We start from the raw sequence: 12268 nt of genomic DNA, 5'->3' as shown, positions 1-12268 counted from the left end.
CAATTACTCCTCTTCCATCCCTGCAAAAGACCGAAGGTTTCATTTCTGAAAAGGGTTAAAACAGAGAGTTGCCGGACAACCAGCTGAGGGTGGGAACCTTACCTAAAACAGAGGGAATCCAGTGACCATATGCACACTGAATGCTGAGTGCAGAGACCCAGCTCTTAGCCCCACAGACCTTCACCATCCGGGCAGGAAGTCAGAGGACTCTTCCCTGAGGACTCTGACCAGCTCCACAAGAAAAACCTGGAGACACTGACCTGGGGGGCCCTATAAGAAAGGGCCCATCCAGATGACACTCCAGTAAAGCTCAAGGTCCACAAGCTCTACTGGGTGAGCTCAGAGTTCAACTCATTCTTTTAGATTCTCACACTTAACGAGCAGACAGTCAAGGATCACTGGATATCCGGGGAAAGACTTGAATTATAACAGCATTTTGAAGGTTTCTTTTCTCCCTGGATAATCTATTTCCTCCAAATTGTTATTTTCTGTTTGTCTCTTTTAGTCTCTATCATTAATATCCTTAGAGCAATAAGAAAATAGATTGCATCTATGAAATAAGAACAGAATACCATATATATACATGAAACATTCAACTAACTTAAAAAAGAGGTCTCAATAACAGGAGTGGGAAATAAAGTTGCGATAATCTCTGAGTGAGTAAAGCAAAAAAAATAAATAAACAACAGATATAGAGAATAAGACAAGAATATTACAGAACTAGTCCAGACGTTCCGACAGCCAAACAATAGAATTCCAGAAAGAGGAAAAAGGAAAAAATAAAAGGAGAGAGGAAAAGCATCAAAGAATTAATTCACATACATTTTTCAGAACTGAAAGACAGAGTTGCCTGATCAAAAGAGCCCGTCTAGACCCAGCACAGTGGGTGAAAATAGACCCACACCAAGCAACATGATCGTGAATTCCAGAAGACCAAGTACAAAGAAAGATCCCACAAGCTTTCAAAGAGGAAAAACAAACAGTCCAGTACAAAGGATAAGGAATCAGAAAGACTCTAGACTTCTCTAGACCAACAATGAAAGCAAGGCAATAAAACAGGTATAGAAATGTCAATTAAAGCAAGGATGTAATAAAGATATTTTCATTCCTGCACAATTTCCAAAAATTTACCTCACAGGCACCCTTCCTCAAGGGGATATGGGCAATGATACTAAAAAAGAAAGAAAGAAAGAAGAAAACACAGGACACAGGAAGTAACAGATCCAACACAGGAGAAAAAGAGAGCCTCCAGGCTGAGAGTGAAGAGAGATCCCAAGATCATGGGTGTGCATCAGACAGGGCACAACAGGCAACGGTTGTGTTGACTGCAGTCAACACAAGATGCTTCCTGCTATTGGACCCTCTTTCTAACTCGAAGAGAGAATGCCCAGGTGAGCTGGTCCAGATTCTCACCTGTGCTTGTTTATCTCACAGTGTGCTGATGAAGTGCCTGTTCTCCACGCCCCTCCATGCCCACAAAAGTGTTCTGCTTGGACCTGCTTCTGAGAGCAAGAGCAAGGCCATATTGGCAAGCTTCAAATCAAAAATAAGCAGCAGTCCACTCCTCCAGCTTAGCTGATCATTCATCAACTAGCCCAAAACACAGCCCTGGCAGATGCCACAGGACTTGCCCTCTGACTCCCCCAGAAGGGGCTCCTGTGAATTCTCTGAGGAACCCAACATCAGATTGTGCCCCAGAAACGGTTTGGTTTACCTTTTGAGAGCTTTTCTCTAACAGAGGCAGCAACGTTACCCTTTCCCTACACAACTAGGCATGGGCTTGCTACTCAGCTTTTCAAAACTATATGTTGTTTAGGAATATGTACAAGAGGCAGAAAAACTATAAAGAGAAGCAAGGGAATAATTAACACAAACGCAGGGGAGAAAGGAGATTTCAGCCAGGGAGGAACACACAAGGGCTTCTAATGTGCCAGTAATATTTATTACTCAATCTTCATAGGTAGATATCCACATACACAGATTTTGCTTATTTTTTAATATATATACATGTATTAGAATACTCTTCTTTATGGTGATGCATTCTATAATAGATATCTTAAATAGTAAGTGAATTTCTATTTAAATCAGTGATATTGTTTTAATATTGTGGAACACTAAAGGAACCAAAAAAAATTCTTAAAATTTTTATGCCTATAAATGTGAAAATTTACGTGAAATGGGCAAATTGTATGTAATTTACCAAAGCTGATATAAAAAGAAATAGAAAATACAAATAATCCTATAATTTTTTAAGTTGTCAAAATTTAAAACCTTCCTATGAAGGAAACTTCAGGCCCAAATATTTTACCAGTGAATTCTACCAAACGTTTATGAAAGAAATAATTCCAGTCTTACACAATCTCTTCCAAAGAATGGAAAAAGAGGGCACTCTGTAACTTCTTTTATGAGACTCCCAAAACTTGACAAGAGCATTACAAGAAAGGAAAATTATAAGCTAATCTCACTCATGAACATAGCCATAAAAAATCATAAACAAAATATTAGCAAAACAAATCTAGCAATGTATATATGTATGTATGTACATATACATATTGTGTGTGTATATATATATATGTGTATATATGCATGTGTATATTATATGTGTGTATATATATATCTCATGACCTAGGTAGGATTTTTTTCAAGAATACAAAGTTGTTTTACCATTCAACAAAAATATAAAATTCAACATATTATCTCAATACAGCAATAAAGTATGTGATAAAATTCAGCATCTTAGCAAATTGGATGAGAGAATTTTCTTAATTTGATAAAGGATTTCTACAGAAAACTTTCAGCAAACATTGTACTTAATGGTGAAATGATAAAAAGAAAACTTTCCTTCTGAGGTTGTACATGAGACAAAAATTCTCATCTTATTTTCACTACTTCTATTCAAGATTAAACCGGAGGTCCTAGCCAGTACACAAGATGAGAAAAATAAATGAAAAGATGGTAAAGAAATCCATAAAACTGACAGTATTCACAGATGATAAAGATTATGTACTTAGAAAAAACAAATGATTTTACAAATAAAGTATTAGAATCAACAAAAGAAAAAGTAAGATTACTGGATATAGTACCAATATGCAGATAACAATCATACTTTTATGTACTAGAAACAAATAGAAAATGAATTTCTTAAAAGATACCAATTTAAAATACCATCAAGAAAACTCAATTACCTAAGAATAAATATAGTAAAAGATATGTAAGACCTCCACATAGAAAACTGTAAAATATTATTCAAATAAATTTGAATAATAATTTTAAATACCATAGTTATGGATTGGAGGACCCAACATTATAAAGATGTCAATTCTCCCCTAAAAGCCAATAATAAGCAAAACAATCCTGAAGAAGAACAAGGTGTAAGAACCTACACTATCAGAGAGTAAGAGTTATTATAAAGCACGGTAATTAAGACAGTGTTGCATTGGCTCAAGGATAGACCAATAAAACAACAAAATAGGATAAGAGCCCCCAAATAGACCCACACACATATAGAAATTTATATAAAAATCACACCACAGAGCAGTGGTAAAAGGATGGTCTCTGATAAACCGTGCTGAGTCAATTAGATGTCCAAATGGACAAAAATGAATTTTATTTTTCTGGACAAAAATGAAATTTGACTCCTTTCTCATTTCATGTGAACAAAATGAATCAATTCTAGGTGGCTCTTGATCTGAAAACAAAATAATAAAGCTTCCTGAAAATATAATGGGAGAATAGAAAGCACCAGCTATAAAGGCAGGACTGGTTACCTAACCTGTGGGACCCCTTGTTCAAAAATCACTAAGAAAAGCAACAGCAGAGCATTAAACCAAGTGTAGGGCCCTAAGGAGCATGGGCCCCACGTGACTACACAGATCACATGCCTGTGAAGCTGGCCCTGCAAGAAGCTAAAAGACTAGTAAATTGGACTACATAAAAACTAAGAACTCTCGTTCATCAAACGACACTTTTTTTTTTAAACTGTTCCATCTCCTTTTATTACAATCCTGTCCTTGTGTTCCAGAAAGAATAGCTATTTAATACACACACCACTCCTAAAATGGATCTTAACAGTCCCATTTCTTTCTCAGTATATTAAATCAAAAGGAAAAAAAATCAAAAAAAAAAAATCACCTGGTTTAGTACATCCCAGGAACAGCACCTTTACTAAACAACAGGAAACAAAACATGCCAGAAATCTGACCAAATACACAAAGCAGCAGGTGAGATGCCTGATAGGAAAGAATGACTCCCAATGGAATGTTCATAGATGCCCTCTAGATGACACTCTTAAGAGAGTGAAAATGCAAGCCAAAAAAGTGGGAGAAGGTATTTGCATCACATGTATCTGACAAAGACTCATATTCAGAATACATAAAGAATTCCTACAAATCTATAAGAAAAAGGAGACAATCCTTTTCTTAGGAGACAATTAGCCAGTAAACATATGAAGAGGTGCTGAACCACGTTAGTAATCAGCAAAATGAAAATGAAAATCACGCAGCCACTAAAACACTCACTAGAAGAGTTAAAACTTAAAGGACTGACAACACCAACACCAATTGTTGGCTGCTCCAAATCTGCCTTTTCCTGTTGCTTTTTTTTTTCCCCTATGGCACTTATCACCTTAACACCTTCTTACATACATTAAAAAAAGGGTTGAGTCTTAGTAAGCATGTGACCCAACTAGGTCAAGGAAAGTGAATTATGGGACTTTCTGGAGCTACGGAAAAAGATGTTCTTTTTGGTAAGTTTGCTGATTTGGAGCTGCTGTTGGCCATTTTGGTGTTGTCCAATACAGAGGAAAGCACAGCTAAGCGATGAAGTCATATTCTTACAGATACTCTCTGAGCACGTGTATTTACCTGACTTAGCTACACCTGAAGGCACATCCTTGGACTTTTAATTATGTAAGCCCATCGATTTCCTTTATTGCTTAAATCAGTTTGAGTTGTGTTTCTGTACTCACAACTGAAAGGAGATTCGTCACTATTACAATGTGGTGACAAAGCACAATGGTAGACTGAAAAATAGTGCATTAATCATTCAAAATTATGTTTATGAATAATTTATGCCAATGGCACCAGCTTATAATATGTTACATGAAAAAGGCAGGATACAGAAATATTATACAGTACACCGACTTTGGAAAAACTTCATATTAAAAAACCACTTGAATAAAAATTCAAAAACATTAAGAGACTGTCTTTAGAAAATGGTATTTCCTCTTCTTTTTACACTTCTGTATTTTCCAAAGTTTCCTTATTATTTTAACACTTTTTGTTAAGATATAATTCACATACCATAAAATTCACCCTTTCAAACTGTACAATTTAGTGATTTTTAGTATATTCACAGAATTCTTAAACTTGCAGGTGATCCTTTGAAAAATGTATGTTTTTCAGACCTTCCTTTTAAAATGTTTGCCTTTTAACTTATCTTGGGAATGATGTATTGAATTTGGAAATTGTAGCTACCAGTGGATGTGTGGCATTTTTAGGAATTCACCCATCTGCATTTTTCTCCTTATTATATTCTGGTAGTATTTTCAGGCAACATGTTATTTTGCTTGTAACATGTATGAATCATACACAAATCATAATGGTATGAGCCACTTTGTTCTATATTTTTGTACAAGAACTCAATTTTTTTTTCACTTTTTATTATGGAAACTTTCAAACATACATAAAAGTACAGAAGATAGTACAATAAGCCCCATGTACCCTTTATCCACCTATAATGATCATCAAATTATAGCTTTTTTTAATCAATTGTTTTGAAACAAAAAAAAAAAACAAACCCATCACCGCTATCTGACAGCACAACATTTTCACCACCCCAGCAAGAAACCCATGCCATTAGCAGTCATTTCCTATTCTCCCTACCCGCAAGCCCTGGCAATGACTAATTTACTTTCTATTTCTATGGATTTGTCTATTCTGAACATTTAAAATAGAATCATAAAGTATGTGAACTTTTGTGCCTGCTTTTTTCACTTAGCATCATGTTTTCAAGGGTCATCCATGTTGTAACATGAATTAGTAACTTCATTCCTGTTTATGGCTGAATAATATTCCATCATATGGATGTATCACATTTGTTTATCCATTCATCCATTGACAGTCATTTGGGTTGTTACCATTTTTTGGCTATTATAAAAAAACTGCTATGAACATTCATGTACCAATTTTTTGTGGGGATATACATCTCCAATTCTCTTGGGTAAATACCTAGGAGTAGATGGCTGGTTGAGTGCATTACTTTTATAATTTTTTAAAAAACAATGAGAATTGTTTCTTAGTGGAAAATGTTGAATGTCAGTGATACCAAACTCAGGGTCACACAAATTCCTTCTTCTGCCGCAGAGGACAAGGTACTACTGTAGAGAAGAGACCCACAGAAAAAGAAGAACAAAGACCACTCACTATTTGACAAAGTATCAGTCTCTACCAGGCACTTATGATAGCAAGATTTAATCATATTATCAGGATGCCAGGGTGGACACATTAATAAAATGAGTCTATAAGCTGCCTAAAATTCCTGTACTTATAGACCAGGCTAAAATAAAGATAATATTTCCATTTACATTCACGTTTTTTTTTCATGCTTTTCTCTTTTCAGTTTTCCACCGCTAGATTTTATCACTTGATCTATAACACCTTTCACAAACTCAACCAGCATAACAAACATTTAATATACCAATGCAGAAAACTGTAGAACTAGGCAATGCTGATCATTAAGATGGCCTCCCTTCTGTTTTCAGGAAAAATAGTTAAACCACAGGATAAGCAAACTACTTAAAAATCTTAACATCAGAATCAAACTCCTGGCCAAATATTCACCTTATTCTTCCCATCATCTTAATGCCTTTGGGTAGATTTTCCTGCCCACCACACTACATTTGTTCCATAATCCAGCTGGCCAAGAAAAGATATTTACTTCACATGCAAACTATGCTAAAGCATAAAGCTAAAGTATATTCTAATAAACCTGAAACTCTGTATTATATCCTTCGTATGTTACAAATTTCTTATTGCTCCAACAGTAATCCAGTATTATAGAAGTATCAATCTAATTGCTAAGAAAAAGCAGACCCCTCTTATGTTTACGGTACAAAGAGTGAAGTTTTGAGATACCTATCTTCAAATTCCTTCTCAACCACTAGGCAAACTACGTAAACTTTCTGAATCTCAATTTCCCAATAAAATGTGCCTAAAGACAATATACTTTTGGAATTGCTATGAGAGATAAAACCAACACTTTCACATAAAGCACATACTTAGTGAATAGTAGCTGCTGATACCATTCTTATTATTAATTTTAAGATTAATATTGAAGTGGTTATACTATGGTTACCCTTAGATAAACGGTAAAATTTAGGGAAAAAATCTGCTGTTCTATAAGGCAAATATTGATCCTGCTCTTATTCTCACCCCAGTTTGAAAATAAAGGGATTCTACCATAAGGCTTGGTGTAGAAAATCAAAAAGTCTAAGCAGTTGCGTCACCTGTGTTAGAAATAAAAATGATCTAGTCATTTTGGTTCATAATCCACACTTTCTGAATCATCATCCACTTATGATTCTTATTTCAAAATTAATATATCCCCTTTGGTGTATCAACAGGAAATAATCCATTTTAATAAAAGATTAAAATTGTTTAATTCTATAATATGACCCTGTTTTTGTAAAACTAACAACAATAAAAATATTTCAAGTACATGTAAAAAGAAAACTGTTTAATTCTATAGCATGTTATAAAAGGGGAAAAGTCACTTACAGAAAGAATCGTAAGCACTGAATCCATATGGAGGGGAAAATAGGGGTTATCTGACTTTTGCACATTAAATGCAAACAACTCAACACGTATGCTGTAATTCAATGCATCACTGAAAGTCACCACTAAACTGAAAGTTCAGTGACTAATCTAATTAAACATATTTGTTATTAGTTGACTTTGAGGAAAGAGGACAAATGGGTAACTACTGGAATCAGGCATTTAGTCACTAAACATCTAACCTCTGGGGCTTCTCTGGTGGCGCAGTGGTTAAGAATCCGCCTGCCAATGGAGGGGACACAGGTTCGAGCCCTGGTCTGGGAAGGTCTCACATGCCGTGGAGCAACTAAGCCCGTGCACCACAACTACTGAGCCTGCATGCTAGAGCCCGCGAGCCACAACTACTGAGCCCATGTGCCACAACTACTGAAGCCTGCGCGCCTACGGCCCGCACTCTGCAACAAGAGAAGCCACGGCAATGAGAAGCCCGCGCACCGCATCAAAGAGTAGCCCCCGCTCGCCACAATTAGAGAAAGCCCGCGCGCAGCAACGAAGACCCAGTGCAGCCAAAAATAAACTAATTAATTAATTAATTTTAAAAAAAATCTAACCTCTGGAGTTCTCAAATGGATAAATAACCATTTAGTCAAATTTCTAACAACGTCTACATCATAATACTTTATCATATGATGAGAATGATAATTCTAATACACTGTTATTTCTTAATTCAACAAAAAAAAACCATTCTGTTCCATTTAATAGAGTCTTATTACCCAGGTAAGAACTGAAATCCAAGGAAAGGAGCCATTAACCCCATATTCTCTGACATGCAAAACTCTGGATTTAAAGAGACAAAAATCTAAAATACATAGGAATGCTGCACCCACAAATCCACAAATTAAATCGGGGGCATGTGGACACATTTTTCTAAAAAGACATAAAAGCCGGTCCTTTCATCAGTCAAGCAAAGTGAAATTCTAAATGATTATCAGTCTCTGGTAATTACCAGTCTGTGATCCTGTGCTAGCCTGACATTCCTCTCTGTCTCCTGACACTGGCTCCAATGCCCCCCCCTTATACTTTCCCACACATCCAAATCCATGCATTTACCACTTTGTGCTTTTAACTTCTGGTACAAACAATGGGAAGATGAAAACACAGTTGAAAAGAGAAAAATCAAAATCAAAACATTTCAAAATAAAAAGGGAAAATAATACCATTTTTACTGGACACTAGTGAATCAACCAGAATCCATGGAAAAATATCAAATACTTATAACACATGACAACTTTTTATATACATACACATATACAGATATACATGTACTATATGGTATACATGTGTATCTATATATGTACATGTATATCTATATATCTCTACCTATTTCAGACAAGTGTCTGGCTCTGGGGAAAACCCTATTCAAAACCAGTCTACTCAATTATATTCCTGCTTCTTGTATGGACTATTACATCATTATAACAATAAAGAAGTATTCCGTTTAATACACATTAGGTTGAAACCTTCCTCAGTAAACAACATAATAATAATTTCGGGATAACAGTGATATAATAAAAGGAGAGGAAGAAAACAGTACTTTCTTTTAATAACAAACATAAGAATGGAATTTAAGTTATTAATTTTATTATCTGAAGCTAATCAAGCCCTAAAAATTGTTTTACGAAAACAGACACATCTTCATTTGGAATTTTAAAAAAAACTCTATGAAGTGTCACGTTACATACAAAATGTGACAGGGTAAAGGAAAAAGAAAAGGCAACTTTCACATGCACCTAAAAAGCTGCCACGGGCATTCTGTCAAAACACATTATCGTGCCTCTGTTTACCATACCTGAACATACTGTTCTGCCGCGCTGCATGTTAATAAAAAATAAAAAACAAAAATAGGGAAACATTAGCAGAATAAAACATAAAACTCTTGCATGGAGAATTAAAAAATCAATTCACAAGCTTTTATATCCAGTATCTAACATGGACTAGTAAGTTAATATTTTGTTTTTAACTCAGTTAATAAACCATGCATCTCTTACTTATGAATGGATTACCCACAAGACAGGTTTAATTTGTTAAAATATTTTGTCCTTTTCAGATTTCAGAGCAAGTTGTAAGATCCTGTTCCGAGAGTCTCCTTCTTTTAAATCAATTGTTTAATTCACTTATTAGAGCAACACAGCATAAGAAAGTAGAGACATGCCTTTTAGGTTGTGTCTCTTTGCTGCTGTTTTAAAAATAAAGATTTTAGTCATTATGTAGCATCAGGCAAAAATAACCATTGTCAAAGTGAAGTGCTACCTCAAATCTAGAATAAAACTAACTACATTGTAACATCAGACATGTCATATACATTTTAACTGAAAAATATAGGAAGCTGTCTGAGTTGTTCATCGTTCTTAGTTCTGAAGGTATAGACTTCCATTTAAAACTTCTCAATACATATATTCAAAAGCATAATGACTACTGGCATGGCTTCACTAACATTCCGGCCCCACGTGGCAAAAGGGCTTACCCCAATCCAGCACTTACTTCTCTTCTGAGACACAGCCTGCAGGCACGCCGTCACAACATCGCAGTTCCTCTGTACTTTGTGCACAAGTCTATCTTTCTGCTTCAGCTGCCGAAGTAATTTCGCCGATTGAATGCCAATCCTGTACTTTAGCTCTCCAAGGATCATCTTCAGTTCATTTGTGTCTATCAGTAAAGAAAAAGGAAAATAGAACAATAAATACCCTGAGAGGAATACAAATTCCAATGTGATACCAATCATGAGATAAATCTCTGGAATATCCATTTAAACCAAGTAATCCTGGATTCTCACCCAGGATTACATGTAAACATTCAGCTAAAAGGTTCTGATGAAATAAGTCACTCTTGTATTAATATTTCTTGCCCTGTCCATGCAAAGACTGTAAGAAAATTTTATTCTTGAGGCTACTTGTAACATGTAAGCAAAGACTCTTATGATATCCAGCTCTGGTTTCAAATTTATGTTTCATTGCCTTAAAATTGGCATGTATTTTTTCTATCATTAAAGTGCTCAGATGGTAAGCTTACAAGAAAAGAATCTTTAGTCTGTTAAATCAATGATAAATCTAACAGCTGATAACGAATGTTTTTTAAAAGCACTCACTTTTGTAAATGATCAGTTAAAAGTAAGTAATATTACCACATTTTCTAATATAGATAAATGTAGTGATAATGGTTTTGTTTTAAATACACAGTCTTCCCATAGCTTGACATTGAGTACAACATTTCATCTTCACATATGGTAGAAAATATGTCCTTCAAACAGATAAATAAAAGACAGTTCGCATCTATAAAACTAATATTCTCAACAGCAGTTTTTCTACAAATGAAAAAAGACTTGGGAATCAGAAGTGACCACAACATTTATACGAATAATCATTACAATTTGGGAGTCTCGTTTGTCATACTGCCTATTAGTATGACTAATGTCGTACTTCATTAGTCACCATACTGTGACCGGCCAGGCAGGCAAAGCCTTCCACTCGGCGTGGCACAGGCTAGGCCCTCGTTAGAGGTCCTGTGTGGGGTTTGGATCTACTCATTTTGAAAGGGATTTGGAGAAACTAGAGAGGATCAGAAGAGAACAAACGAAGTGTGCAAAAGTAAGAAAAACATTGCAGAGATCACAGGAAGTGAACTGTCCGGGTCTGTGTCAGAGAAGTGGGTGAGGGTTGCTTTAACAGCTGTCATACTTGATTGACCTCATTATGGAAAATGCATTTGACCTTGAGTTAAAAAGGATTGCCTTTGGATCAATCCATTTATCTGTGTGATCTCAGGCAAGGCAGTGCTCCAAGTCTCAAATTCTACAAGATTATTCTGAAAAACAAATGTGAATAGCCTTTATAAACATTAATATAAAGAGCACTAAAGTAAGAATAAGGAATTACTGTGAAGAAGAAAACAACAGCCAGCTATTTCACTTTGAGTTCAAATGTGGTGACATATAATGAGAAGAACACACTTAGGTTAACTGAAAACATTTGGGTTCTTAGGATGATTAAATGTGGAATCGAGCAACAAGAAGACACCAGAGACTCTTCAATCCCAGATTCCTTCAAATAGAGCAAATTCGAATGTTTAAAGTTTTTCCCTCTATTAACAGAAACAAAAGGGATAGGGATATCATCATCTTATATTCAATTACACTTTCCTTCCACAAAAGAGTCATTTTCGGTGACTCTTCAGATACCTAGAGCTCTGTGATTTTCTGAATGATATGTACTGTCCAATGTAGGAAAAATCTTCAGAGTTGAACTTGAAAATGTCTTTTACAGCAACATCTGCTGGTATATAAATATCTGGAAGACAGAAATAAGGTCTCCTTTATCTTTATTATGTCCCACAGCATCAGCCCATAGCTCCTAACACAGTGTTCAATAAATGAGGAAAAATGAGATCATCAACTGACAGACTGGACAATTTCCTCTTTAAGGAATTCCAGTGTATATAAT

The 12268-nt window shown here is 35.4% G+C and overlaps 1 protein-coding gene across 2 annotated transcripts in view; it reads right to left on the bottom strand.

Annotated features, from left to right (window-relative positions):
* The window catches only part of TBC1D30 (TBC1 domain family member 30), a 94123-nt gene that overhangs the window by 72154 nt on the left and 9701 nt on the right, over positions 1 to 12268 (bottom strand). For both annotated transcript variants that reach the window (XM_082351236.1, XM_082351237.1), the window contains exon 2: positions 10314 to 10478. In XM_082351236.1, the coding sequence (XP_082207362.1) occupies positions 10314 to 10478 (165 nt within the window). The remainder of the gene's footprint in view (positions 1 to 10313; positions 10479 to 12268) is intronic.

This window comes from Balaenoptera borealis, assembly GCF_965194805.1.
Source record: "Balaenoptera borealis genome assembly, chromosome: 13".
NCBI lineage: Eukaryota > Metazoa > Chordata > Mammalia > Artiodactyla > Balaenopteridae > Balaenoptera > Balaenoptera borealis.
This window is presented reverse-complemented; position numbering and strand designations above follow the sequence as displayed.